This window comes from Canis lupus, chromosome 36 (genome assembly GCF_048164855.1).
Source record: "Canis lupus baileyi chromosome 36, mCanLup2.hap1, whole genome shotgun sequence".
Classification (NCBI taxonomy): domain Eukaryota; kingdom Metazoa; phylum Chordata; class Mammalia; order Carnivora; family Canidae; genus Canis; species Canis lupus.
The window spans coordinates 18,752,780-18,776,941 of NC_132873.1; the positions used below are offsets into that span (position 1 = coordinate 18,752,780).

The following is a 24,162-nucleotide window of genomic DNA, read 5'->3' on the forward strand; positions in this document are numbered from 1 at the left end:
GCTCTAACAAGGCTAAACTGACAATGTGATCATATATCCAATGAATTAACTTTCATCTACTGCAGGGTTAGAGGCAGCATCAAAACCCCTGCTGGTCAGTTCTCTGGTCACAAGGAGAGCCAGTTGGGTCAAATGTACAGCTGGGTCAGCACAAATCCACTATCAGCATGTTCTATTTATCAACTTTACTACAAACAAATCATGCAAGAGCTGTCATCTGGGAAGAGAAAAACATCAATAATATACCCACTGCATCATGAAACAGATGATAACCTAGGGTGTAAAATCTAAAGTGTAAAATCTATTTTAGTTGCTAAATTGAAAAAATATTTTAAATCCATTTCTATTAATATCTATACTATGAGTTTTAAAATGCCACCACACTAAATTTTTATTCCTATTGCTAAAACAGATAATGGTGGTGGTAATGTTCTTTTCAACTAGATGAAATGTACAAAATATTTAAAAAGATGACTCAATCCCTTTAACCTCTCAGCTTTATTAATCCATATACTTTACCTTTATGTATTAACTGTAATCTAATAAAAACTATACCTTCAAATTACAATAAAAATTATTTTCCGGGGATCCCTGGGTGGCGCAGCAGTTTGGTGCCTGCCTTTGGCCCAGGGCGTGATCCTGGAGACCTGGGATCGAGTCCCACGTCAGGCTCCTGGTGCATGGAGCCTGCTTCTCCCTCTGCCTGTGTCTCTGCCTCTCTCTCTCTCTCTCTCTCTCTCTGTGTGTGACTATCATAAATAAATAAAAATTTTTAAAAAATTAAAATAAAAAATTAAAAATTATTTTCCAAAGAATAGACAAATCTGTTTCTCTTTTTATTATTATTATGGCACTAACGGCTACCAAATCACTTTTTCACTCTCAATGTCTCTTCTGACCTATAATCCCATAATATGTTGCAAGAGGCAATGGAATTATCAGGTCAGTCCTTTTAGATTTGCCTCTCCTAGAGACTGTGAATTTCCTGAGAATAGTATAGCTTTCTCCAGTCCTTCTTCCTACCTTCAGTCCCTTACAGAGTATGAATTGACACACTACATTATTCATTTGCTCACAGATCAGCCTCTCCTATTAACTACACTATGAAATTCCGGAGACACTAGGTGAGTATCATCAACCCTTTACACAGTGCCAGGCTACAGAAGATTTTTTAATATATTCAGTGGAAAACTGAGCAACTCAACATTTGCCTCTTTCCTATCCCACTCAGAATTAGCAAAGCACCCTCCAAATATGGACCACTGTATTTTTTTTTGCATGCATCTTTGACCCGAGACACATTTTTTCAGTTCCTACTAGCCATACTTTCCCTCTTTGGGAGGGAAAAACCTTGGATTATATCTGGTTCCTTCTCCAACACCAGTAATCCGTACAAGAGAATACAGAGTTCGGTATACATCCAATCAAGTAAAATCTAACAAATCCTTAGTTATTTATGCATCCTTACAAAATTTATGAACCTATACATTCTAATACCTATTTATTTAGTTAGTTTACACTAAGAGTGAAGAATGTTTCACAATATAGCTGTATTAAGAAGGATGCCTGGAGAGACGGAGGTGGGGGGGGGATAGTGAAAACAAAAAAAAAACAACTTAACATACTTTTCCATTTCCATCTTCATCCCAAGAGAATTTAAATGGGAAGGGGGAAAAAATGGAGGTAGAACCTGGGATTCAGAAAAATCAACCATAGAGAAAAACAAAAGATGCTGTATTTGCAAACTGTGTGCTTTAACCTCTCCTCCCAAATCATTTTTAAAGGATTTTTTTTTTTTTAGGCCGAAGACTCTTTTGCTTCATCCAGGCGCAGCTGGATCTCATCTCCCCCAAGACACCCCACCTCCACACACAGACACACAGCGTTACCCCTACGAGCCCCCGCGCCAAACCAACCATCTCAGGGAAAAATTAAACCATGAGGATCCTCTCCTAATCCTGGCTGAAAAATACAGTTTTTCCCCCCACAGGAAAATTAAGTCTGCTAAAGGGGAATGGGGGGGGAGGGGGGAGAGGAGATGCTTATTACCGTGCAGTTTCTCATTCTCTATAGGGAGGAAAATGGCAGTAACTTCCAACAAGAGGCAACTGCTCTCCTACTGTATTCCCCGATTAGAAACTATAAAATAAACAAACAAAATCACCAGCCCCTCGAGGCCTTTATAGGACTATAAAACCGAGGCACTTTACTCTGCAGCAACAGAGCCCCTTAAAAATCCTCCAGAGCCTGAGGGAAGGGGGAGGGGGCATCCATCAATCCCCCACACACACACACAAACACACACGCACACCCCTGCCCTAGGGGGGAACCGAATTCTGTCAAATCCAAGAAACCACACCGTCCGCCTCCTCCGCCCTCGCGAGCCCCGCCGGGCGCCGCGTGCGGGGGCGGCCGAGGGGGAGAAGCAGCGGAGAGGCGGGGACACCACACACGCACGCCCCGCACCGAGGGCTGATTCGGGGCGTTTTAAGGTGTCTCAAAGCCACAATCTCCCGCAGCCGGAGGCTTCTGGCCAAGTCCCGGCCCCAGCTCCCGCCCTGCTCCCCGGCCCCGCCGCGGCCTCGGCGCCCCCTCAGGCGCGCGGCCCCGGCCCCGGGGATCCCCCCGCCCCCCCTCACCCCGCCGCGCGCCCGGCCGGGACCGGCTCCGCACCTGGATGTAGTTGTTCTCGCAGTAATCCGCCACCCGTTCCAGATTCGTGTAACTGTCGAAGAGGGCCCGGCGGCCCCCCGGGATTTCCTCCTCCAGCAGCATCTGCAGCTCCGCCATCTTCACATCCTCCTCCTCATACAGACCGCAGAGGTAGCGGCGGCGGCAGCGCCTGGGAAACCCAAGACTGGGAGAGGAGGGGGAGGAGGAGCAGGAGGAGGAGGAGGAGCGGCGGCGGCGGCGGCGGCAACTCGGGAGGAGCGAGAAACACCCCCCTCCCCGGCGCGCCACAGGGGAGGGGGCCGCGGGGCGGGGGCGGGGCGCGAGCCGACGGCCTCGGAGGACGGTCACCGCGGCGACGGACGGACCGCCGGGCGCGCGCACGCGCGCTCCCCTCCCTCCGCCCCCGGGCGCCCGAAAAAGATTCCCACCCTCGGCCGCGCGGCCCGCGCCGCCCCTCCCCCACCGCCGGCGTCTCCTAGCGACGGCGGCCGTGGGGCCGGGAGCGCGCGGGAGCCGGGCGCGCCGTTAACCCTTCGGCCCCCGCCAGTTGCGTGACTCGGGACGTGTCCGCCGCGGCCTCCTCGGTGCGGGCGGCGGCCGCTGCCTTCCCTCCCGCGCCGCCCGCGCCGCCGCTGGGCGCCGTTCCCCACCTGAGGCCGAGGCCCCGGGGTCACGGGACCCGAGAAGAGGAGCCCACAGAACTTCGGCGCGGCTTTAAGTGCCCCCTCGCTTTCCATTTTCCTCTTCTTTGACTCCATCCAGCCTCTTTGGTACAGATAAGCACGTTCCAGTTTCCTAATCCCAAAGGTCGTGCGCCCAGGATTTTCTGCCCTCCGAGCGCCGCCAGGCTCCCCGCCGCCGGGGGCCTCGGCCTGAGGCTCGCCCTCTCCCCCGTTCGCCTCCTCAGGGACGGCCTTTTCTGTCATTTCTCGCCTTCTGTCAACTTCCTCGCCCCCCCCCCCTTTTTTTTCCTTCGTATTTCCTTCGTAGGTCCAGTATTTAAAAGTCTAGAAAAAATGTATTTTGCTGCTGCAAAAATCTCCTTCCTCACAGGACTGGGACATGGATGAAGTAAACGTTGAGGTGAGAGGCGCCTTGAAAAACGTAGAAATGCTACAGAAATTCAAGGTAGATCATTTTGATCTTGCGGGGCTCTTCTCGTTCCCCAGATACTGTCTCTGGTTTCCCTACATCCTGACTGCTCCACACAATGCGATCTTTAAAAAATTGAAATTTCAGGCCACTCCTGAGCTCTCTCCGTGACCTTAATTTGTGCCGTGGAAAGTCAGGGTTGGCCACATTGGTCGTTCAGAACAGGTCATTATTTCTTTCTTTTTTTTTCTTTTTTCTTTAAGATTTTATTTATTCATGGAGGCAGAGGGGAGAAGCAGGCTCCATGTAGGGAGCCCGACGCGGGACTCGAACCCGGGACCCCAGATCACGCCCTGGGCCGAAGACAGATGCTCAATCACTGAGCCACCCAAGTGTCCCAGGATCCATTATTTCAACTCTTGTTCTTGCTTTTTGTGATGTCTTGGCCCTCCTACAGTGATTCCCACTCCACCCGCCCCCGGATAATAAGGAAACTGTATTCTATACTTTTTCAAAAAATAATTTGCAATGCCATTACAAATTTCTGGAGCAGTCTCTGGTGTTGTTCTATTCACTATATGATGATCTACACATTAACAAATTATTTTGAATTTTCAGTGTGGAACCAAGATTAAAGGATATTGAAAATGTTGGTCCAATTCATCTGTTTTTTTTGTTTTTGTTTTCTTTTTCTTAGTCACTTCAAACATCTGAATTAGTGGTTTGTTGTTTTTTTTTTTTTTTTAAGATTTATTTATTTATGATAGAGGCAGAGACACAGGAGGAGGGAGAAGCAGGCCCCATACCAGGAGCCCAAGGTGGGACTCAATCCCAGGACTCCAGGATCGCGCCCCGGGCCAAAGGCAGGCGCCAAACCACAGAGCCACCCAGGGATCCCCTGAATTAGTGGTTCTCAAACTTAAGTGTAAGGAGTGTGTTAAAAATGAAAGCTGTAGGGTCCACACTAGAGATTGATTAGAAGGCAGTGGTGACAGAATGGGGCAGTTACTTAAATAATATATAAACTTGCTTCAAGGAATAAGAAACATGAATAATCAAGTGAGCAAAACAGATAAAACTTTTCTTTCAGACTAAAGTGAGTTAAAAGGCTACTGTTGAACTATAACAAGCCCACCAGGTGAGTTAAGTGGTAAACAGACTGTATTACACTTATTTCCACCTGGCATTTTCAAATACTGTTTAGCAATTAGCCCAATAAACAGGTCTCCCTGAAAGATGATGGTCATCCTAGGAATCCCTGCCTGAAGATTCTGCTGTTTTCTTAAGCTGGCTTGTGACAACCTCTTTGGATCTTAGCTTTTTTATCTGAAAAAAAAATCAAAGGGTTTAAATCAGGTCGGTTCTCAAAGTTCAGTCTGTAGTGGAATCACCTGGAGGGCTTGTTAAACTACAGGATTGCTGAGCCCACACCCAGGGTTTCTGATCCAGTTGGTCTGGCCCAAATTATAGTTCTAACAAGTTTCCAGGTAATGGCTGATGAGATGGCCCTTCTGGCTCTGAAGGTCTATGATTATAAATTTCTGGCAGCTGGGAATCTACCACTAAGCAAGGAGATACCACCTCACACCTGTCAGAATGGCTAAAATCAACAACACAAGAAACAACAGGTGTTGGTGAAGTTGTAGAGAAAAAGGAACCCTCTTGTTGGTGGGCATGCAAACTGGTGCAGCCACTCTGGAAAACATGGAAGTTCCTCAAAAAAGTTAAGAAGAGAACTACCCTAGATCCAGCAATCACACTACTGGGTATTTACCCCTAAAATACAAAAGCATCAGGATGCCTGGGTGGCTCAGCAGTTGGGTGCCTGCCTTCAGCCCAGGGCATGATCCCAGGGCCTGCCTTCAGCCCAGGGCATGATCAAGTCCCACGTCAGGCTCCCTGCGTGGAGCCTGCTTCTCCCTCTGCCTGTGTCTCTGCCCCCTCCCCCCGTCTCATGAATAAATAAAATATTTTTAAAAATATAAAAACACGAATTTAAAGGAATACATGCACACCGATGTTTATTTGCAATAGCCAAGGTATGAAAGCAGCACAGATGTTTATCAATTGATGAATGGATAAAGATATAACATGTATCATCTCTATATAATGGGATATTAGCCATAAAGAATGAAATCTTGCCATCTGCAACAATATAGCTAAAACTAGAGAGTATAATGCTAAGTGGAATAATTCAGTCAGAGAAAGACAAATACCATATGATTCATTCATGTGTAGCATTTAAGAAATGAGCAGGGGGGGGGGGGAGACAAACCAAGAACTGACTGTTTTTAGAGAACAAACTGATGGTCACCAGAGGAGAAGGGGGGGTAAATAGGTGATGGGGATTAAGGCATGTACTTATGATGAGTACCCAGTGTCGTATGGAAGTTTTAATCACTATATTGTACACCTGAAACAAATATAACACTGTATGTTAACTAACTGGAATTAAAATTAAAACGTAAAAAACAAAAACAGAAAACCACTCAGCAGAATCTAAGGATCCGAGGATATAGATATACATCTGCTGCTGCTAAGATAATTTAAGCAAAAAGGAAAACAAAAAAATACATGTATCGTGTGCATATATATTATCTGAGTGGTGGGACTGTAAGGTTTTTTTGGTTTTGCTCATCTTTCCTAAAATGAACAGGGATTCTTTTTCTTTTTTTAAAAGATTTACTTCTTGAGGCTCCTGGATAGGGCAGTCAGTTGGACATCCAATTCTTAGTTTCAGCTCAGATCCTGATGCCATGGTTGTGAGATTAAGCCCCATGTCAGGCTCAATGTTCAGAGCAGAATCTGCTTAAGTTTCACTCTCCCTCACCCTCTCCATCACCACCCCCACACACCCACGGACGTGCACCCACATGAGCAGAGGAGGGCCAGAGGGAAAAGGAAGAGAGTATCTCAAGCAGACTACCCACTGAGCACAGAGCCTGACTTAGGGTTTGACAATGACCCCGAGATCACGACCTGAGCCAACACCAAGTCAGACACTCAACTGACTGAGCCACCCAGGCACCTTGAAGATGGATTATTTTTCTAAGAGTTCAGTGAAACTATTATCTCCCAAAATCAAAGCAAATATTTTTATTAGTACTGCCCAAGGTAACACATTTTAAACAATTTTATCATCAGCTTGATTCAAAGTAAGCACTAAACATTCCTAGATTTTTTTACATATTAACCCACTAATGACAAGTACAGCTGATTCTTTTAAAAATCAAATTACAGTTTTTCATAAGCTATACCTTGGCTTTGCCCCCAATTTTAATCCTTGTTATCATCTCTTTTTTTAAAATATTTTATTTATTCATGAGAGACACAGGGAAAGAGGCAGAAACACAGGCAGAGGGAGAACCAGGCTCCTTGTAAGGAGCCTGATGCAAGACTTAAACCCCCAACTCCAGGATCACACCCTGGGCCAAAGGCAGGCGCTCAACCACTGAGCCACTCAGGCATCCCTTCATTACCATCTCTTGAAATAAATAATCTTGTTTTACATCATCTACAGATCTGATAAGCAAGATTTTGGGGTACATCATAGCCTTATGTTAAATAAGTTAAGGCAAAGAAGAGAGCCTGTTGGCTTGTCCTTATAAATCTGTTGCTCAGACCACTATCAATATATGATAGTTCCCCCCCACCCCTTATCCATGGGAAATACTTTCCAGGACCCCCAGTATATGTCTGAAACCTTGGCTAGTATGGAGCCCTACATGTGCTGTTTTCTCGTATACATACATAACTAGGATAAAATTTACTTCATAAATTAGGCACAGTAAGAAATTAACAAGTAACAATGGAACAATTATACTGTAATAAAGGTTATATGACTGTGGTTTCTCTTAAAATATTTTACTGTACTTACCCTTCTTATGATGATGTGAGATGACGCCTACATTAAGTGCATGAATGAGGAACGCCTGGATGGCTCAGCGGTTGAGCATCTGCCTTCAGCTCAGGGCATGACCGTGGATCTGGGGATTGAGTCCCACATTGGGCTCTCTATGAGGAGCCTGCTTCTCCCTCTGCCTCTGTCTCTCTCTGTATCTCTCATGAATAAATAAATAAAATCTTAAAAAAAAAAAAAGTGTGTGAATGAGGTAGGCATTGTGATGAAGTGTTAGGCATCTCCTTCCCAACTACAGTTGATGATGGCAGGTGACTGAAACCACAGAAAGTGAAACTATGGATGGAGGAACCACTGTACCTTAAATTTAGTCAGTTTTTTAAAAGATGTATTTACTTTTAGAGAGAGTGTGTGTGCAAGGTAGGGGTGCAGAGGGAAAGAGTCTTTCAAGTAGACTCCCTGCTGAGCAGGGAGCCCAATGAAGGATTCCATCTCACAACCCATGAGATCATGACCTGAGCTGCAATCAAGAGTCACGTGCTCAACTGACTGAGCCACGCAGGTGCGCCACGCAGGTGCCCCAAATTTGGCCAATTTTGAATGGACCTTAAAAGAGTCAGACTATTCAACATTTCATCATTGTAGCCATAAAACTGATGAAAAAAGTGTCAAATACTTCTGGAATAAAGATGCAGTATGTCTGTGGAATTCCTCTGACATATATCATCCTAATAACTATCCTTAACTGAAGAAATTAAGGCAAAGTACATAATTCAATGCCTGATTGTGTGGGCTCTAAAGAGATAAATGTTACTTAATGGAACTGTTTACATGGCACGTCTTACAACATCTATAAGACATACCCATTCACTCCAGACTTTCTGCTCAGATCCTTTCTGCACACCATTGACATGCTAATTAACCATAATCGTTGTTTTCACTATTAACACTTTGTCCCAAAATTTTCTGTCTTAAATGGCATCAACCTATTAGCTTTAGTATCCTTAACATTATTAAGAGTGTCAATCAGTATGTAGTATAACTGGATTTTCTCATACATTTTTAAAATATATTAAAGAGTAGCATCTATGGCACCTAGAGAATAAAACCAGCTGTTTCATATCTGCACAAAAGTAGTTCCTGTAATATTATCCCTTTTCTTCGTTTTATATTAAATGTTTGGAAACTATTAAATAAGAATGTCTTCCTTCTTCATGAAGATACTTTGTGTAGTTTAACTTTTTTACCTTGACAATTTCTTTCTTTTTCTTTTTTAAGATTTTATTTAATGGGATGCCTGGTGGCTCAGCAGTTGTGCGTCTGCCTTTGGCTCAGGGCATGATCCCAGGATCTCCCTCTGCCTGTGTCTCTGTCTCCCTCACTGTCAGAGAGACAGAGACACAGGCAGAGGGAGAAGCAGGCTCCTCGCAGGGAGCCCAATGTGGGATTGATCCGGGGACTCCGGGATCACGACCTGAGCTGAAGGCAGACGCTCAACCGTTGAGCCACTCAGGTGTCCCAGAATATATATATTTTGATGAAATTTAGGAGAATTCCTTTTTGTGCAATTGTTTTCTGTTAGAGATATTACACTGTACTTAGGAGAAATGCAAGCAGAGGGATTTTTTAAAGTTTTTATTAAAAGTCCAGTTAGTTAACATACAGTGTAAAATTAATTTTAGGTATACAGTATAGCGATTCACCACTTCCATACATCACCCAGTGCTCACCACAAGTGCACTCCTTAACCTCCATCACTTATTTTACCCATCGCCCCCACCCATCTCCCTTCTGGTAACCACCAGTTTGTTCTCTATAGTTGAGTCTGTTTTTTTATTTGCCTCTCTTCCCTTTGCTTGTTTGGTTTGTGTTTTAAATTCCACATATGAGTGAAATCATATGGTATTCATTTTTCTCTGACTTACTTTGCTTAGCATAATAGTCTTAGCTCCATCCATGTCACTGCAAATAGCAAGATTTTATTCTTTATGATTAAGTGATATTCCATTACATACACACACACACACACCATCTTCTTTATCCATTCATCAATTGATGGGACACTTGACCTGTTTACCTAATTTGGCTATTGTAGATAATGCTACTACAAACATCAGGGAACATGTATTCCTTTAAATTACTGTTTTTGTATTGTTTGGGTAAATACTCAGTAGTGAGATTGCTGGATCATTTTAACCTTTAACTTTCTAAGGAAACTCCATACTGTTTTCCAGAGTGGGTTGCTCTAGTTTGTATTCCCAACAGTGCAAGAGAGTTCCTTTTTCTTCACAACTTCACCAACACCTGTTGTTTCTTGTATTGTTGATTTTAGCCATTCTGACAAGTATGAGGTGATATCTCATTGTGGTTTTTTTTTTAAGATTTTATTTATTTATTCATGAGAGATACAGAGAGATAGAGAGGCAGAACATAGGCAGAGGGAGAAGCAGGCTCCATGCAGAGAGCCCGATGCAGAACTCGATCCTAGGACTCCAGGATCATGCCCTGGGCCCTGAGCAGAGGCTCAACCCCTGAGCCACCCAGGCAGGCATCCTTCATTGTAGTTTTGTTTTGCATTTCCCTAATAAGGGATAGTGAGTATTTTTTCACAAGTCTGTTGGCCATCTGTATGCCTTTTTTTGAAAAATGTCTTTTCATGTCTTCTGCCCATTTTTAATTGGATTATTCATTTTTGGGGTGTTGAATTATTTATTTTTTGAGAGAGAGTGCATGCAAGTGGGGTGGGGGATGCAGGAGGGCAGAAGGAAAGAAAGAGAATTTTAAGCAGGCCCTACTCCCAGTGCAGAGCTCAATGCTTAATTCCACAACCCTGAGATCATGACTGAAGCCAAAATCAAGAAGATTTTTATTTTAATGTAGTCCCAATAGTTTATTTTTGTTTTTGTTTCCTTTGCCTCAGGAAACATATCTAGAAAGAAGTTTCTATGGCCAATGTTAAATTACTACCTGTGTTCTCTTCTAGAATTTTTTATAGTTTCAGGTTTCATATTTAGGTCTTTAAACCATTTTGAGGAACGGCTGGGTGCCTCAGCAGTTGGGAGTCTGCCTTCAGCTCGGGGCGTGGTCTTGGGGTCCCGGAATCGAGTTCTGAATCGATCTTGAACTCATAACCTGGAGATGGGGAGTTTTATGTTCCAATGGCCTAACCAGCCCAGTGCCCCTAATCTTTACATTTTTAGGCAAGCTTTATCATCTGAAACTTTGTGATAGTGATATAAACTTTTAGTTTTAGTAATATAAACTTTGGTCTCAATTTTAGGGATATTTATTTAATGGTTAAAAATGTACTAAAGCATTTTTTCAAGAAAAGCTTACTGCAGGGGATCCCTGGGTGTCTTAACAGTTTAGTGCCTGCCTTTGGCCCAAGGACCTGATCCTGGAGTCCTGGGATCGAGTCCCTCCCTGCATGGAGCCTGCTTCTCCCTCTGCCTGTGTCTCTGCCTCTCTCTCTCTCTCTATATATATATATATAATGAATAAATAAATAAAATCTTAAAAAAAAAGAAAAGCTTACTGCACAATAAAGCACTCTGTGCTTTATACTTATGAGTTACATTTTATGAAATAAGTTAGAAATTATTGAAAAAATACATCCTCCAAAATTAGTTTGTAAAAAAAAAAAAACCCTCATTTTTAAAAAGTCAGTAGCTCCACAGCCCACAAATCTTATATATATTTTTGTTTTCATTTTTATTGAAAGCCATATTTTTTGTCTCTTTATCATGGAAATTAGAAACATACAGTATGGAGAATGGTATAATGAATATATAAATACCCATTAATTAAAATAACAATAACTTCTTTTTTTTTTTTTTTAATTTTTTTTTTAAATTTATTTATGATAGTCACAGAGAGAGAGGCAGAGACACAGGCAGAGGGAGAAGCAGGCTCCATGCACCGGGAGCCCGACGTGGGATTCGATCCTGGGTCTCCAGGATCGCGCCCAGGGCCAAAGGCAGGCGCCAAACCGCTGCGCCACCCAGGGATCCCAAAATAACAATAACTTCTATTTTACTTTATCTTCTTATAGTATTCTTTACCAAAGACCTTTAAGTATGTAAACATGACATTTAATCCTTAAACACTTTAGTGTGTGTGTGTGTGTATGTATATATATATATATATATATATATATATATATATATATATATATCTGTATTTTGCTACATAGCCACAATATTGTTAGCACATTGAACAAAATCAGCAATAATCCTCTCATACTATCCAATACCCAATGAAAAATATTTTTCAAGAAGAAATTACTCTGAGGAAATATTATATATCCAGAATACAACTTGGAGAGATTTTATTTAAATACTTAGCAATCTGTAATAGTTTCCTTTGAGAGACAACAAAATAGCTCCCTTACTTATGGAAAACAAAAAGAAAAAAAAAATTTAAGTCTTTATTTTAATTACTTGGTGTTTACCACAAGTACACTCACTAATCCCCATCACCCATTTCACCCATTCTTCCCACCCACCTCCCTTCTGATAACCTTCAGTTTGTTTTCTATAGTCAAGGAGAAAACAATGTTTTCCATTAAACTATGACAGTGGGCAATATAAACCCGAAATTGTTCATGGTAATATAGCTCTGTGTATAGGTTTAACAATGGGTAGATAATTTATCTTGAAAGGTATGTTTTTGAAGAAAAAAAATTCCTCAGTTCTTTCATTTCTCCTAAAACTGTCTTTATGTATCCTTCCCCATGAAAAGCACTGCATTTCAGAGCTAAAACATAAAACAGATAATAGTTTCCTCACAGCAGATTACAAATTAGTTCACAAAAACTGATTTCTAAAATTAGCTACTTTTGCTCACCTTTTGTTTAAATTATGTTAAAGATTTTATAAAACTTCAAGCCTCAGAATGTGCAGGGTTTTTATTACTGAAAATTCTACAGTACTGACCTTCATTTAATAACATGAATTGCTAGCAGTTTGAAATACCAGTTGATTATGCATTAATACCATTAGAACCTGTATGCTGAATATTAACTGACCTACATCATAAATTATTTCCAACAGTTGCTAAGTTTTATTTATTACAGTCTGTTTCTTGTTAGTTTCAGTAATATCGTAAACCAAGAGGTTATACTTTGACAAAATTGCTAACTAAATACCACAGTGCATGGTAGTTAAGTGTTATATATGCAATACAAGGTTGATAAAAATAAGGATATTCTTGACCACTGATTGTTATGTTCATGAAATGGAATGTGGAAGAGGTTAACAGCAAAAAAATGGTTCATGATTTTGTCAAAGTAATTTTATGTAGCCTCTTGGAAAGAAAGGATAACAGAATAATTTTGATATTTTGAAATGGAAGGGAACACTGAATTTAACTACACTTAAAAATACATCAGTAGGATTTCTTCCTTCCTCCTCCACAGGAATTAACAATATATTTCTCACAGATTTCTGTTAGCTACTTCTATTATCTAAATGTCTACCCCTATGAATAAGTGAATGACTCATATCACTGAAATATTTCATAGGGTTTTATGATGATATTTCACAGAAAATTTCCATTTTACCTTTCAGCTGAAAAATCTTTGGCAGTTATGATTAAAATACAGGAAAAGTAAAAGTTCCGTCAGTGAAATGGGGGTTCAAGATGAGATTTTTTTACTGTACTAGAACACTTCTGCAACTTCAATATACATGTGTACTATGAAATTGCTTTTTTTTTTTAAGTCTGGCAGCTATGTATTGCTTATTGTGTAGGTAATTTTAAGATATCCGACAGAAGTTTAAACCACTAAATGATAAATAATAAATGAAACACTTATGGTTATTTGCAAAGATAGCTAGCATACAACCAGGAAGTATAGCACTTAAAAACCACTGAGTCACAGCACCATGCCATGTAAGGTCAGATGTGTCCAGGGTTGGCCTCCTGGGGTGCAACCGGTTAAGTCTCACAGAACCCCACTACTCAGATGGGCCCTATGCTTTGGGGTAGAATACTTTGAGGGCACTGTAGTAAATTCTTAAAAATTTTATTTTTTTAATTTGTGTTTTATAACTGGAGCCAAATAGGATGACACAGCATGCACTGAAGGCTTGGAGACTACTACCTGGCTTCCCTTCTCAGGTTCTCAGTGACAAACTACCTGCTGCCTGGTACCCTGGGCCCCACCTGACCTCCATCTCCTACCCCTGAAGTGAGCATTGAGGCCTTTTGCCCAGGGCGGCAACAGGATTACATTACCAGGGGAGCTGGTGAGGAAGGCCCACTTTCTGCCATGGTCACCCTCCATGGGGAGGTCTGGGCTCCCACAAGTGATTTCTCTGGAGCATCTTGAGGCAGAGCAAGGAAGCAGTCATCCCTGCCTTGGGCTGGCCACACCACAGCATGTTCACTGACTGGTCAGGGTTCCCTTGCCTACCCCTGATCCAGGTAAGTAATGTGTCTTGGAGTGGAGATTTCAATCTCTTAGGGAATCCCATAGGGGTTATTCACCTACTTTGAAAATAGCAGGCCCACAGGAAGAGAGATTGACTTTGTCTTAAGCTAAGGTCCCATATTCTCATTTTGCACTGGGTCCCACAAATTATGCAGTCAGCCCTAATTTATGGCTCTTACAATCAAAATAAACTAAAAAATCTTTATAAACATTATAGCACAGGGGAGTGCCTGGTTGGCTTAGTTGGTTAAGCATCTGACTCTTGATTTCGGCTCAGACCATGATCTCAGGGTCCTAAGATCAAGCCCAGGGTTGGGGTCTGCACTCAGAGGGGAGTTTGTTTGAAATTTTCTCTCCCTTTGCCCCTGCCCCTGCCCATGCATGTACATTCTCTCTCAAATAAATAAAGAAATCTTTTTTAAAACCTATCACAGCATGGACTGTGGGGCATCTCTTTTCAAGTGTTGTTTGTTTTTAGGAGGCTATTATCTTATTTCTCTCAGTTATCAATACATAGTACACTAATTTAGCCAGTTCTTTTTGCATTGGGGCCTTTTCTTTATTTCTTCTTTTTAAAAAATTCTTCCTTTAGAGTAAGATGAAACAAAAAGGAAATCTAAACATGTTTTTTAAAAAAGTATAAATAAGCCCGAACATATTCCCATATAAAATAACCTCTCCCAGTTTAAATTTCCCCCTTTTGGGCAGCCCCCGTGGTGCAGCGGTTTAGCGCCGCCTGCAGCCTGAGGTGTGATTCTGGAGACCCAGGATCGAGTCCCATGTCGGGCTCCCCACATGGAGCCTGCTTCTCCCTTTGCCTGTGTCTCTGCCTCTCTCTCTCTCTCTCTCTCTCTCTGTGTGTCTCTATGAATAAATAAATAAAATCTAAAAAATAAATAAATTTCCCCCTTTTATATGGGGATTGGATTAGAAAATTTCTATGGATTCTCTTAAATGTAACATAGTATTATAAAGCCTATTAAAACTTTAAAAGAGAATCAAAGCTTACACATTAATCATACTTCTGAGCTCAGTTAATTGTCTTCAGGGATTCTTAAATTACTATAAACATTCATTTTTTTTTAAAGCTGTAGAGGAACTACAATATAAAAACATGAACAGCTCTTAAGCAAATATCTCAAAATTTAGGCATCCGTGTTAAGATTAAGAGTTTTTTTTTTTTTAAGATTTTCTTTATTTGAGAGAAAGAGAGACATAGAGAAAGAGGGAGAGTGAAAGGGAGAAGCAGACTCCCCATTGAGCAGAGAGAAACTGCTGTGGGGCCTGATCTCAGGGCCCCAAGATGACGATCCAAGCCAAAGGCAGACACCCAAATGACTAAGCCAGGTAGGTGCTTCAAGATTAAGAATTCTTAAGAAAAAGTCATAGTTACTGTTATGAAAAGACACTGGGAACTACTCCCTTATTCCTCTACTTAATAAATTCACATTTCCTAAATTAAGGATGAGAATTCCTTCCTCCTAAACTTATCTTCTTCAAATCCTACTACTCTTTTCTTGGCCCTTCATGTGCAAAGTAGAGCCTGAGAGTCAAGAGTATCCTAAATAGGATAAAAGGAAGTAAAAGGTCTATTAATGGTATCTGTCTAGTGGTGCTGGATTGGAGTTTAGGCCAGAAGGAGCTTCTAAGGTGTCTCTGGGCACATGCCTGGCCATTGTAGAGAAGTCTCTTGTGGTTCTAAGTTAACCTATGATATCAACTGTGGTTTAGATTTAGATAATTTCAGGGAGACTGGATCAGTTTGGGGGTTAACCAAAATATTTGGCCCAGATTTTCCCATACTCCCTAAGACTCTCCTTAAATCTCCAAAATAAGAAAAAACTGAAACTCCTAACAGATGCATGGTTTGACTTCAATCCAAAATTTCACCTGGGTTTGAAACCAGATCTCTGATGATGGAGAGAACAAGAAGACATTCATCCTGGTGGGACTTTTATGCTACAGAACTGCCCTATTGCTTGATTTGCATCTTCCAAAATTATATAATTTCCACAGGGCACCATGCACATAGAAATACACCACAGTGCCCAATTCTTATGATTAAACCCTATACTGGTACTGGGAAAGATGAAAACCTCAAAGAGACAGACATAAAATTTATACACACATTAAGAAAGGTTGTCATGGCAACTTTACTTGAAGATATGTATTTTTAAATCTAAGTAAATTTAACATTCAAAACACATTTGCATCTCCCTCAAAGGTTCTGTATCAAGAGTATTTTTTAAAAAATTTTCCAATTCCTTCTGAAGCTACACCTCCTTGAAAGCTTAACAAAATCCTTTGAATATAATAGCAGCATACTTAAACACATATTTTCAGAAGGATATAAGAAAAAAATCCAAAGTAAAAGACCAGTAATCTTCCTGGTTCCAGAAGCCCTAGGCTTCTCTGTCTAAAATTTAAAATTGTAAGCAGGCCATGCCATATAATCTCTACAAGGCTCTTTTAAGCTCTCAACATCAATTCTCTATTAGCTGATGGCCTTGCAACACAAGCAACAAATCATGAAAGTGGAACACACCTAGTGCTGCCGTATATTTAAGCAACAATTCACAGATGACCACAATAAATATTTTTCCTTAACCTAGTCAAACCGATTCTTAGTATAGTTTCATCTCACCCTGAAAGTTCTACAGTATTCTTCTTTAGCATCAATGTTGACGGTTTTACTTGATAAGACCCCTAGATTCTTCTCTTGCTCATAACGAAAATAGCAAAAATCATGGTTTGCCATCTAATAGTTCCTGTTCTTCCCTCCCTACAGCCTGTAACTGAATGAAGCCTTCCAAGTGTCATGTAATCATCTAGAAGTTCTTTCCTATGTATGTCCCTTTAAGCTGCTAACCTAAAGGATCCTTGAGCTACTTTCAAAAGCCAGGACCTACAGAGCTGAGTGCTAGATGCTAGAAGGTTAAGCTCTAGGATGTCGAGATTTTAGGGTTGCCTATCCTGGGGTAGAGCACAGAAAAGAGAGAACACAGTTCTAATGTCATGTCTGTTTTGTTCATTGTTACATTTCCACTGCCTAGTCTAAGACTTGGCATGCTCAATAAAAAACTGTTTCCAGACTAAATAAGTCTCATGTCTTTGGATGGGAATATAAGTCAGGACTGCAGTGTAAGGGAGAATCAGCAGAGCTACTGGGTGCTGTACTCTCACAGGGAAAAGAGGTAAAGACAAGGGAGTGAGAGAATATGGAATTCAGAACGGCACCTGGGTGGCTCAGTTAAGTGTCTGCCTTTGGCTCAAGTCGTGATCCTGAGTCCCCGGACAGCTCTATGTCAGGGCTCCCTGCTCAGCAGGGAGTTTGCTTCTCCCTTTCCATCTGCCCCTTCTCCTCCTCCTCTCTTTCCCTCTCTCTCCAAATAAAGAATATAGAATTCAGGTGGTTTGGTTCTAAGACTATAGTTGTTCCTAAGCTAGAGAGCCTCTGGACCACACATAGTTTAAGGAACCAGCCAAGACAGACATTCCTTAAGACTACTATTTGTCTCCAGGTCATGTTGGACAAAAAGGGTTCTGTTCTTCAGAAGACTCATTCCATGAAATAGTGGTTTTACAGAATTAAAGGTGAAACTGAAAAAAGGGGAACCTACATCAAAAACATGAGGAAGGGATGCCTGGGTGGCTCAGCAGTTGAGCGTCTGCTTTTGGCTCAGGGAGTGATCCTGGAGTCCTGGGACTGAATCCCACATCAGGCTTCCTGCGTGGAGCCTGCTTCTCCCTCTGCCTCTCTCTCTCTCTGTCTCTCATGAATAAATAAAAATCTTAAAAAAAATTAGGAACATTCAGGGTTATGTCAGTTAAAATAAGTTTCTCTACAGATGAACTTCTCAGCACTTCTGATATATCAATATGTATTATAAATATCTGAGAAAAAATATAGAGAATCTGAGAGTGAGTATGATTAAGTTACCTTTTCCTCAGAATATCACAAGACAGTGTTCCATGAAACATACTTTAGGAAATCATGCTCTCGCTAACCTAATTTAAAAAAAAAACTGTGTTCCTTAAAGATTTCCTGGTTTAATGATAAGATATAGAAGGAAGAAAGGACTACTTGCTTACCCAACTATTTTGGTTGACATTTTGTATAATGACAAAAAAATCATTATAAATCTATGTTCATACCTAGTATAGACACCACCAAAAAGATGTCCACAAAACATTTTAAATATGTCTAGTCATGGGATATTTAGCATATCACAAAGTTCTACTAGCATTAGAGGTAGTTTGGCTACCTAGAAAACTCAACTATTTAGTAATCACCTTTACTTTATTCTACATGCACAGAAAACCTCAAAGAAGATTTCAATCATTTCTTCAAAAATACTGATTGCCTTTTCTTTTTTTATATATTTATTCATGAGAGACACACAGAGAGAGAGAGAGAGAGAGAGAGAGAGAGAGAGAGAGAGAGAGGCGAGACATAGGCAGAGGGAGAAGCAGGCTCCATGCAGGGGGGCCTGACGTGGGACTTGATCCCAGGACTCCAGGATCATGCCCTGGGCCAAAGGCATGTGACAAACCAACCACTGAGCCACCCAGGGATCCCCCGACTGCCTTTTTGACAATCTTTACAACTTTATAACATACTTAAAATGGTCAAGTAAAGTTTTGTTTCCTACTATCCTGTGTTAAAAATTATAACAAGAATTTGCAAGTATTTCAGATATAAATAAAATTGTGGGTTTTTTTTTTAATTACCAAACGGGATATTATTTACTTGTGACATTTTATTACATGCTATAACAAGATGCATTCCCAGTTTCTAGAAAGCCCCAAACTGTAAATCGATTACACAAGGGAGTTGAATGGAAGAGGAATGTCCTTCCTGCCCCTTTGTTTATCGCCTAGATGTTTTTAAAAATGGTTCCTAACTCCAGTTTTACAATTATCCATTCAGTTACTCAGTGTCATCAAAATAAATGTAGTGCTTAATTCATAGATTTTTATCTTATTTATTTTATTTTCAGTTTAAGTCTATTCCCCTCTTACCCCCTAAAATCTATTCCCCAAAGCCCTTATAAAAGTAACAAAGGAAAATGTTTAAAATTCATTAAGTGAAAAGCAAACCATATTGTTATGATGGCAATGTGTAAAAATATATGTATGTGGAAACAGGAAAAAAATTAATCAATTATAGATATGGCTGAGTTGGTAGCATCAGTTTTCTTTAAGATTTCTTTTTTTTTTTAAGATTTATTTTAATACTGCTTTTACAATACCCTTTTTAGTCAGTTTCTTTAACAATTATGAACACTACATCATTGGAAACTATAGCTTGATTCCCCCTTAAATAACAAAATACGTCAATAAACCCCACTGAAGATACTAATTTGAAATTTAGATCATTTACTTTCTATTTCTTAGCAACTATATGCCTGTATTCATTTATAGTATTTTTTCCAGCAGGAATGAAAAACCATGCTCTAAAGGACTAAAGAAAGGTATATAAAGTATTTGGTTTATAACAAATGCTCCTTCCACTCCCCTTTCTACTTGAGCTTAACTCTTGCTGTAAATTCAGTCTCACTCCTTTTTATCAGTGGAAGGCACACACAGTGCCTCAAAGCAACATTATACTAAGCCTTTCTGGCTGTGCTGATTTCCTCTGACTTCTGTAGTAACAGTAACTGCTTTCTTGTCCTACCTACCCACCCACCCCCACCCCCCTTCTCCCTTTCTACCTTAATCATTGGTCTTACTACTTAGGAAACAGGCAGAGGACTGGCTGAGGAGAGAAATAAGGTCACTAGTATCAATTTGTTGATATTATATAAACCTGCCCTTGAAAATAGTGTCCATTTCTCTCACAAGCTATCCTCTCATAACTACTGACCTTACTTACTCCGTGATATTTACTGGCCCATGCCCTCAGTTTTAGAGACTCAGTAGAATTGTTTAAACAGTTTTCAATCTGTCAATATAACCACATGTGAAAAAAGTACATTTTATAGGTTAACAGCACTTTTCATGGATCTGGAGAAAAAAATGAAGATGGCTTCAAGAGAAGAATCTTAATCTGTTTGCCCCAGAGTCCAAAAACAACAACAGAGACTCTTTTAAGATTTCTTCCTAAAAGCTGAAATGCCACCTCAATCTGAATTTAATTATATTTTTCTTAGGATAGAAGAGTAATTTCAGGGGCACCTGGGTTGCTCAGTCAGCTAAGCCTCTGCTGTCAGCTCAGGTCATGATCCCGGGGTCCTGGGATCAAGCCCGCAGCAAGCTCCCTGCTCAGTGGGGGAGTCTGCTTCTTCCTTTCCCTTTGCTGTTCCCCCTGCTTGTGCTCTCTCAATTGCTCTCTCTCAAATACATAAATAAATAAATAATATTTTTAAGAGTAATTTCATTTCTTAAATGCTCACTGCAACACCTAGACTATTCTATGCCTTAGCAACTCAGATGTACCAATATATAAATTACTCTTTTGATAAATGGAGGAGGAAGTAAAGCCATTTTCAGTGTTGAAAGGAATAACAATACTTGCAAAAGGGAAGAGGAGAGAAAAAGAAATGATGAAAATCTGTGCTTACTTTCTGAGTGAGAAGGATATTAATGTTTCAATTGTAGAAAATGCTACTTGTTCTTAAGATAGTACATGTAGAGGGCAGCCTGGGTGGCTCAGGGGTTTAGCACCGCCTTCAGCCCAGGGTGTGGTCCTGGAATCCAGGGATCAAGTCCTCCTATGTCAGGCTCCCCTCATGAAGCCTGCTTCTCCCTCTGCCTGTGTCTCTGCTTCTCTCTCTGTGTCTCTTATGAATAAATAAGTAAAAATAAAAATAATTTTTAAAAGATAGTACATGTAGAGAACATTATATATAATCTGTCTGTAGAGAACATTATATATAATCTGTCTGTAAAAATTATAAGTGGATATAAAAGAGAGCAGAAGCAGCTACCCCAGAAATTTATGACTGGCTAACTCCAAGTAGTGGGACTACAGGTGAGTCAGTTTCCTATTTTTGTGTTTCTGTATTTCCAAAATTTTTCTACAGCAAACCTATATAATTTTCATGACAAAAAAATAGAACATTTTGTTTTAAAATATAAACTATTTTAAGATAAACAAGACAAATACATTTTTACATAGGGTCTATAAATAAGATAGAATCTACTTATATAAAAAAAAATGGAACTGCACATTTGTGGGCCAGATAAAACAGCATGCGAGTTTGTCATTTTTCCCAAACACATGCACAGAATCAATTCTGCCTTGAATTTTATTAGCACAAAGTGTGGAAGAGCCCTTTCTTTCCATAATCTTTTTTTTGTTGTTGTTTTTTTAAGGGAAGGAGAGAGAAAGAAAGAAAAAGACAGGGAGGAAGGAAGGAGTGGGAGAGAGAGAATCTTAAGCAGGTTCCATGTCCAGCACGAACCCTGACCTGGGGCTTGATCTCAGGACCCTGAGATCACCAGCTGAGCTGAAATCAAGAGTCAAATGCTTAACTGAAGCACTCAGGTGTCCTATGCTGGTGTTTTTAACAATAAACTTCTCAATAGTCAAAAAGAATGCAGATCAAAATCAGATAAGAAGTAGTTTTAAAAAACCCAAAAAGCTACAAAACTTAGGAGTCCTGCTACAAGCCATTACTGACACTGAGGGTATGCAATTTTAGTCATTTGATAAATATAAAGGGCCGAGTAAGGACAACAGTGAATGGATAAACTTATACATGGTTAACAGTATTTTTATTTTTTAAAATCCACTAGAAGATAATTTATGTGTAATGTGTTTAGTCACATAACCACAGATAAAATTTGCTTATTTACCTGATTCTTTTATTTTCCTTAATTCAAATCATTATTAGTAATTATACATTGGCTTATATGTTGGCAGTATGCCAATTCCCTCACTCTCTGTTCAGCTGCCCTATTTTTCCCTTTATCATTGCTGATCAGGTCTCACTTGCTTTAAAATTCTCCTCATCTCATCTGATTTTACTGACACTTGGTCTACGTATCAATTGCCTACTCTAACTTTCCACTGCCAGTTTCTAAACCAATTAAGGTACTTGGATAATAAAGGAAGATGCTCTATATACACAAAACCATACAAAATGATAGGAGGGAATTTAACAGTGTGCCTTTTTGAAATAACATGATGCTGAGAACTAAGAATACATTTTACTTAAAGTTTTAGAATTTAAATTATTCCATAAATTAACTATTTTCATCAGATATAAAAGCGGCATCTAATCTCTTAAAATCTATTTTAACCACTCCTAACTAGTTTTAAAATGTTAGCTATCTGACCATAAACACAGCATAAAATAACTCAATAACTAGAGTAGTCTTGAAACTAAAATTACAAGAGGAATTGAGCAGTGTCAAAAATAAACCCACTTGCAAACAGTTATCATTTTTCTCCCTTTCCTCTCTATCTGCACTTGGCATATTTCCTCCAGTTGTTGTCTTAAAAAAAAAAAAGGTTCCTCAAGAACAATGTAACCAAAAAAAGTGGACTAAACTACAGTGTTATCAATAAAAAGTACTAAATATAAAACTTATCAGTACAAGGTGTAAATTTTCAAAGCCACTTAAAATATTTTTAAAATAGCCCCAATATTTCTTTGCTTACTAGTGAGACTGACCTTTTTTCCTAAAGGTTGAATTGCTACTTCCTCCTCTAAAAGCTGTTTATGTCTTTTGACCATTTATCTATTATGTTTTCTTACCAACTTATACAAGCTATTTATATATCATATGTATATCATATGGATATTATCCCTGTCATATGTTTTGTAATGTTTGTTTTCTTTTTTAAAATTTGGTTTTGGGGGATCCCTGGGTGGCACAGCGGTTTGGCGCCTGCCTTTGGCCCAGGGCGTGATCCTGGAGACCCGGGATCGAATCCCACATCAGGCTCCCGATGCATGGAGCCTGCTTCTCCCTCTGCCTGTGTCTCTGCCTCTCTCTCTCTCTCTCTGTATGACTATCATAAAAAAAAAAAAAAAAAAAAAAAATTGGTTTTGGTTTTTAGTTGGTGCTTTCTTGTTTCATAATCATTAAGTTCATTATATGACATAATAACAACAAATTAGGGATTCAGTTTTTCCCACAAATAAGAATTGGTTAAGTAATATAGTGCTACTAAAATTTCCGGCAAAACAGAAGGTAAGACAAGCCTCAATCTTAGTTTGTCACTTAGGTGGCACTTCAAAACACATTCAGTAGTTTCCAAATGACTCAGAACCATTCAAAATTATGAGCTTTGTATAAGTCATGAAATGAACACTATTATCTGGGAGGCATAAAAGTAGGCAAGTACAAGGTAGGTCACTCAACCTAATAACAATGATTAAACTTAAACTAATTTATACTCAGAAAATAAAAATGTTAATTCAAGAAATAAAATTATGGAAAGTCCTTGTTTTCCCCCTTTAAAGTGATGTAAAGTATGAAAAGAAGTTGGGATGTTTTCCTTTTATGAATATTCAGAAAACATGATTCCCCAAAGTGTGTAAAATAATGTCTCTCTTCAAGAAATTTAGAGATCAAACTAAGAAAAATAATATGAAGATACTGTCATAGAAAGTGATAAAACAAAACAAAAACTAAAAAACAGAAAGTGATTAAACAAAAATTAAAATAGAGAGCTTCCTGTTAGAACTATCATTATATTGATGCAATAAAGTATAAATGTATATCATGCATTAAGAAAATCTGATATACAAAAATCCAAATTTACATAATGAAGTATGAGTAGGTATAGTATTACTTGGTTTATAAAAAGATTCAATATAGATTTTCTAAACCATCATTTTCCTTCAGAAAGTTAAACATATAAAATTTTAATATCTCTTTGAGACAGTGATCCAAGTTTCTTCCTTGGATGATGTTACCAGTTCATACTTAGTTTCAATAAGTTGTCCCTCCACGGAAAGTAGGTGCAGCCTCCTCACCAATACACTCAGAAGAACTGTGGCCACCATATATGCAAACCTAGTCAGGAAGAAAGTCGACTGGTTACTAAAGATTAACAATAACACTTTAATTATATAGACTGCTCATTCTCATCAGCAGTCATCAAAATTCTAAGTATAAAGTCTAGCATCTTTCCTTTCACTTTGCTTTC

General features: G+C 39.7%; 2 protein-coding genes and 1 long non-coding RNA gene across 57 annotated transcripts in view; 1 reads left to right on the forward strand and 2 right to left on the reverse strand.

Annotated features, from left to right (window-relative positions):
* Positions 1-3,037, reverse strand: part of ABI2 (abl interactor 2) — a 122,006-nt gene extending 118,969 nt beyond the window's left edge. For 35 of the 49 annotated variants that reach the window (XM_072813044.1, XM_072813023.1, XM_072813022.1 and 32 more), the window contains exon 1: positions 2,674-3,026. In XM_072813044.1, the coding sequence (XP_072669145.1) occupies positions 2,674-2,790 (117 nt within the window). In that variant the 5' untranslated portion in view covers positions 2,791-3,026. Of the gene's footprint in view, positions 1-2,673 lie in introns of all 49 variants that reach the window. The other 14 variants (XM_072813027.1, XM_072813014.1, XM_072813010.1 and 11 more) reach the window with 1 other exon arrangement.
* Positions 1,793-13,183, forward strand: LOC140625619 (uncharacterized). Its single transcript, XR_012024963.1, has 3 exons — positions 1,793-2,823; positions 3,664-3,756; positions 11,491-13,183. It is a non-coding gene; the product is annotated as an uncharacterized lncRNA (long non-coding RNA).
* The window catches only part of CYP20A1 (cytochrome P450 family 20 subfamily A member 1), a 70,248-nt gene continuing 55,330 nt past the window's right edge, over positions 9,245-24,162 (reverse strand). For all 7 annotated transcript variants that reach the window (XM_072813063.1, XM_072813062.1, XM_072813067.1 and 4 more), the window contains one exon: positions 9,245-24,029. In XM_072813063.1, the coding sequence (XP_072669164.1) occupies positions 23,879-24,029 (151 nt within the window). In that variant the 3' untranslated portion in view covers positions 9,245-23,878. The remainder of the gene's footprint in view (positions 24,030-24,162) is intronic.